Here is a 6,371-nt window from a genome sequence, read left to right on the forward strand (position 1 = left end):
GTCTGAAACATCCTGGTAAGCACCTCCATACAAAGGACAAAAAGAAGAGGTGATAGGGGATCACCTTGTCTTAATCCTCTCTTACCCTCAAAGAAACCCTCAGCGCACCCATTAATTTTTAGAGAAAACCTGGAGATTGTAACCAAAGTAATGATCCAATTGCAAAATTGAGGTGGTAAATCATACAGAGGAAGAATAGTTTTCAGAAACTGCCAGCTAACAGTGTCAAAAGCTTTCCTGATGTCCACTTTTACCACACACCTAGGAGATTTAAGCTTCCTACTGTAACCTCTCACCAACTCAGTTGCTAACATCGTGTTGTCAAAGATGGATCTACTAGTGACAAAAGCAGCTTGTTCTGCCCCAATAATGAGAGGCATTACTTTTTTAAGCCTAGTAGTCAGAATCTTGCTTATAGTCTTTTAAATGGTAGAACAACATGAAATTGGCCTATAATCAAGAACAGTAGAAGGAGAGTTACCCTTGGGGATAAGAGATATAAGAGTTGAATTAATCTCCTTTAACAGCTTGCCAGTAGCGAAAAAATCCTGAATAGCAGAGGTGAAACTACCCTGAATGACTGGCCAGGCATCCCTGAAAAACCCAGATGAATAGCCATCAGGGCATGGGCTCTTTTTAGGATCTATTGAGAACAAAGCAGCTTCAACCCCTGCAGTTGTAACAGGTGCAACCAACTAAAGGCTTTCATCAGTATTCAGACAATGACCATTTCTCATAATAGTATCATCAAAGTCTTGTACTGCTACATCTGTCCCAAGCAGGCCAATATAATAATCCAAGAAAGCAGTAGCAATTCCTTGTTGATCAATGTGAGCAGCTCCCTGAGTATCAAGAACTTTACTTATATTAGATTGATTCCTTCTCCCAGCAATCTTAGAGAAAAAATAGGCAGTGCTGGTATCCCCCATTTTAACCTCAAAAGCTTCTGCCCTTTGATAAGCAATACTTAGTTCAACCTTCCTAAACTTACAGTACTGCTGCCTGAGCTCCTCGTCCTCAAGGCAGAGATCAGAGTTAGTAGGAGCATGCTGTAACTTCTCTTGGCATCGATGGAGCTGCTGCTGTAATAATTTGACTTTTTCAGAAACCCCAACATACCGGCTTTTATGCAGATATCTAAATTTCCCTTTCAACCTACGAAGATGCTGAACCAGCTGGTACATACCACATCCCTTGATAGAAGTCCCCCATTCCCTTTGGACCAAGGCCTGAAAACCCATGTCCTCACTCCAACAGTTAAGATATTTGAATGAATGTCTCCTTGGAGGCTCTGAAAGGCCCAGAGAAAGAACAAGGGGAGAGTGGTCAGAGATCCCAGCAGTTGAAACATCAACTAAGGAGTCAGGATACTCCCTAAAAAAGAGGGCATTAGCTAAAGCTCTATCCAACCGCATCCATTTAGTATCTGCCTGTTCCTGCTTATTAGTCCAGGTAAACCAACACCCCTGAGTTCGAATTTCTTCCAAACCAGAATCTGCAATAGCCTGATTAAACTCTTCCATAGCCTGAATCTGAGGGGAATCAGAACTGACCCTTTCCTCACTATTACGAACACAATTGATATCCCCTATGACCAGCCAAGGTCCAGAACAATGAACATTACTAACAATAAAATCCCAGAGAGGCAGTCTTTGAGCAAGATGATTAAACCCATAAACAAAAGTAACCTCCAGTTGCACCCTACCATGACTAACCAGAAGGTGAATCCACTGACTGCTACTATTAAGACATTGAATTAAAAAAGCAGAATTCCTCCAGAGCACCCAAATTCTCCCATTGTAGTGGGAAGAGTAGTTATCCTGAATGAGAAACTGCTTGAAATTCTTTCTTTGAATAGGAGCACATTTATTAACCCGCACTCGAGTTTCCACAACACACAAAATATCTAACGCACATTTATTAAACAAAGAAATAACCTCTTGTTGCTTTATCAGCTTATTCATACCCCTAATATTCCACAGCCCAATCTTCATGGAGAAAGAATTGGGGGTGGATCCTCTTCCTCACTAACCACCTGCTCAGCCCAAGTTGGACCCTTTGGGAGCTGAACATTTAGAACCCCTGGTTTCAACTTATGATATCCCACAACTTGACTAAGAGTTGAAGCATCCCCTACATCATCACAATCCAGAAGACCAAACTGGTTTAATGAGACAGGTATTGGAATCTGGGACTGCTGCCCATCTTCCCCCTGAATATTAAGATCCAGAACGTGGCTAGTGGTCCCAGAGCTATTGGGCAGAGCATGTGCTAGACTACCACCAGTCTCATGTTGATCCAAGGAATCCCTACCACTAGTCACCAAGGGAGCAGGTGAGGTGATCACTGGACAAGGCTGAATACTCCCACCTGTGTCAGTGATCCCTACCTCCTTCCCAAGGGCCTTGTCCTCCACAACACCAGTAGAATCCTTAGAGGCTTGCATAACAGTTTCAGTGGCCTGAGTACTCTAAATAGGTTTATCAATATGATCCGTCCTATTAGTAGGATTCTTTGCCTCTTTTGTAGGAGCCTTGGGCTTCAAAAGTTTACAATACTTACGTTCATGTCCCAGTTTCTTGCAATGGGTGCAATAAAACGGGAGCCATTCATACTCCACATCCTGAGTGATTTGGCCCAGGAAAGGAGAGTCAATAACCACATAGCTAGGAAGGGTTCAGCAAGATCAACCTCAACCATTAGACGGGCAAAAGATAACCTCTCCTTGTTTGTGGTGACAGGGTCAGCATAGAGAGGAGTACCAATTTTGCTTGCAATCTTACTCAAAGCAGAAGCAGACCAGAGATGGGGATCCAAGTTGTGTAACAACACCCAGACTGGCACCTTAGTAATATTATCCAACTGGGTAGGAAACTGTGGAGACCATTGCTTCAACAGGAGTGAATGCCCATTCAGACTCCAAGCAGTTCCCCTCAGAATGGCGTTCATATCCTCAGCTTTTGAAAATCTAAAGTAGAACCACCCCTTCTTAAAATACAAGACAACAGGTTTAACCACATGATTCCATTGTTTATCCACAAACACTTTAACCTGAGCAACAATAGGTTTTCCTGCCAAAAATTGACCAACCAAAGTATGCTTCCAGAAGAGCAAGTCACTCTCAATATCCTTCTCTTCAATAACCACCCTAGTAGGAGTCGGGTCAAAAGACCCACTCAATTCCATTCCTACAGCAGATTTGTTAACCCTATCTACCCAGGTCGTCTTCTTCCCCGTATTCGTCGTAAGAACTGGTTGACACGCAGATGGCCTTGGAATATCTGTAACAGTCGTTGTTTCCTTACTACCACCTTCATTAGATCCAGGACCACCAGTCGTTGTATCCCCCGCTACAGGAGTAACTACAACAGTCGGCACAACTACCTCCGTAGAACTCCCAGCAGAACCCTTTTTTGACACAACCTTTCCACTCCCAGTCCCCAGACTACGAGAACTACGAATAGACTTATCAAGTGCTTGATTAATCAGGACATTCACAGAATTTGAGTTACCTTGTAGAGTTGAAAAAGCTTCCTCCTCCGCCGATCTACCCCTTCCCGGGTTCTGAACAACAATATGTAGCTTCTTAGGATGAGCCATGGTCGGAGAAAGAAGGAAAGATCAGACAAAAAGCATCGCCGTCAGATCGCCTTTTTTCGCAGAGAGAATCCCTCTCCTAACCAACCTATTATTATTATTATTATTATTATTATTATTATTATTATTATTATTATTATTATTATTATTATTATTATTATTATTATTATTATTATTATTATTATTATTATTATTATTATTATTATTATTATTATTATTATTATTATTATTATTATTATTATTATTATTATTATTATTATTATTATTATTATTATTATTATTATTATTATTATTCTTATTATTATTATTATTATTGTTATTATTATTATTATTATTATTATTGTTATTGTTATTATTATTGTTATTATTATTGTTATTGTTATTATTATTGTTATTATTATAATTATTGTTATTATTATAATTATTGTTATTTTATTATTATTGTTATTATTATTATTATTATTATTATTATTATTATTATTATTATTATTGTTGTTATTTTATTATTATTATTGTTATTTTATTATTATTGTTATTATTATTATTATTATTATTATTATTATAAAACGCAAACTTTTATTAATCAAGCAAAAGTTTACAAGAAAGTAGTGGGCAACCGAGATACAATCTGGGCCCCTACTCCCTTAGCGATAACAAAGCTAAGTCCAGTAAAAATGTAAGCGGCCGCGCGGGCCTCTGCATCCTGAGAAATAGAGAATTTCTTGATCCGCTTGGGCAAAGCCACAACATCCGTATCAAGCTCTCCCAGCGAAGAGAAAGAGAAGGGTAGGAAAGCATAACCAGCCGTCGAGCACAAATCCCGGTACTTGGCACACTTTCCCTGAGCAGGATCAGCAACAACCCGACACGGCACAAAATCGGACAACCCAGTCTGAGACAAGGTGGAAGACCCTGTCAGATCGACAGACACATCACGAACCCAGTCCCAGGAATAAAGAAGCAGATCCGCCGGACGAAGGGAGCTACCATGTCCATCAACCAAACCGATATTAACTTTCCTACCAGTGGAGATCCTCGGCTGTAGTAGATGTCCAATAAGGTGTCGTGAACGAGGTTATGCCGATGCTTAACGCCCACAGTACCAGCACAGGACACAGCATGATCACCATAGATATCCCCGTCAAAAACCCGAGAACAATGAGGACAGGGCCAAGACACCAAGAACAACAGAACACCCAGTCGATATCTAAGCACACTACGATAAGTCGTCCCATTCATAGTCTGCCCCAACCCAGAAATAGGAACCGCACACAACCAATCAGAAGAGTAAGCCCTCTACTAAGATTTCCACAATGCAACCTGACGCGGAGTCAAAGAGAAAACAGAGCCAAAGTAGTGGCAACCTTCGCGAAATATATATCTACCAATTTCTTCATAAGTTTAGGGGCAGCGATTTCACTAGGATTATTATTTTTTTTTTTTTATTTTTTTTATTACAAGTTGCGCGCAGCTTTCATTAAAATAAAATAAAAGGTTTACATGAAATTGGTGGGGAGCCGAGAGACAATCTGGGCTCCCACACCCTTAGCAATAGCAAAGCTAAGTCTAGTAAAAATGTAAGCGGCTACCCGAGCCCCCGCATCCTGAGATACCGAGAATTTCTGGATCCGCTTGAGCAAGGCAACAACATCCGATCCCAGCTCCCCAAGTGAAGAGAAAGAGAAAGGTAGGAAACCATAACCCGCTACCGCGCACAAATCCCCATACTTAGCACACTTTCGCTAAGCAGCATCAGCGACAACCCGGCCCGGCACAAAATCTGCCAACCCAGTCTGAGTCAAAGTTGAAGAACCTGTCAGGTCGACGCACACATCACACCCCCTGTTCCAAGAATAAAGCAATAAATCCGCAGGACGAAGAGAGCCACCATGCCCATCAACCAAACCGATATCAACCTCCTTCCCTACAGAAATACCAGATCTATAGCAGATGTCGAAAAGAGTGTCCCGGACAAGGTTATGCCGATGTTTAACGCCCACGGTACCAAAAGACAAGAGACAAGCGTGGTCCCCAAAAACATCCCCAAAAAAAAACCCGAGAGCAAGCGGGACGGGGCCTAGATACCGTGAATAACGGAACACCCAGGACGATACCCCAAAGACACTACGGTAAGTCCTCCGTTCATAGTCCGCCCCAACCCCGAGATAGGAACCGCACGTAACCAATCGGAGGAGTGAGAACCGCCGAGATCGCCATAAAGCAAGCCGGCGTGGTGTCAAAGAGAAAACAGACTGAGGCAAGAAAGAACGTCGTGAAATAAATGTCCGCCAATTTCTTCATAAGTTTGGGGCACAATTTCACTAGGGTGACCTAATATACGTAACACGTAGTCGCAGTAAACACCTTCGCGGCATCATCAAAAGGGGCAGCGGCTACAATACCGGAAAGGGCCGAGGAGCTTAGCTCGCAAACCAAACAGATCGCAAGCGGGACGCAATAAAAGCATAAAATAAAACATCTCCCGCCGCATAGACACCAAGACCACCAAGATGAAAAAGGAATGTAGCAAGGCGCCACCGCAATCCCCAAAACCCCGCCCGACGCGGTGGCAATACGTTCCAAGCTAGAACGAAGAGCGGCATCAAACGGAAGATGGACAGACCCAAAAACACTAGGGGAGCAAGTACGAAGGGAGAAGTAGAGCTTAGAAATACCAGTACAAGCTCGAAGAAGAAGCAACTCGCATCGCGGGTCCTCAATCCTCACAACCAAGTCCATTAGCTCAATGGTCTTAGTTACTCTCGTTGCCACAA

General features: G+C 42.1%; 1 protein-coding gene across 1 annotated transcript; it reads right to left on the minus strand.

Annotated features, from left to right (window-relative positions):
* Positions 1 to 422: 422 nt before the first annotated feature.
* Positions 423 to 1,994, minus strand: LOC141630500 (uncharacterized). The gene is made up of 2 exons (XM_074443308.1): positions 722 to 1,994; positions 423 to 670 (listed from the first exon to the last, which is right to left on the minus strand). The coding sequence occupies exons 1-2, from the start codon at positions 1,992 to 1,994 to the stop codon at positions 423 to 425; spliced, it is 1,521 nt and encodes a 506-aa protein (XP_074299409.1).
* Positions 1,995 to 6,371: the final 4,377 nt, after the last annotated feature.

Source organism: Silene latifolia, chromosome Y, assembly GCF_048544455.1.
Source record: "Silene latifolia isolate original U9 population chromosome Y, ASM4854445v1, whole genome shotgun sequence".
NCBI lineage: Eukaryota > Viridiplantae > Streptophyta > Magnoliopsida > Caryophyllales > Caryophyllaceae > Silene > Silene latifolia.

Coding starts and splice junctions, on each gene's coding strand:
- LOC141630500 (XM_074443308.1), bottom strand. CDS start 1,994: ATGAAGATTGGGCTGTGGAATATTAGGGGTATGAATAAGCTGATAAAG. Junction 671..721: donor TATTATGAGAAATGGTCATT/GTCTGAATACTG, acceptor TTACAACTGCAG/GGGTTGAAGCTGCTTTGTTC.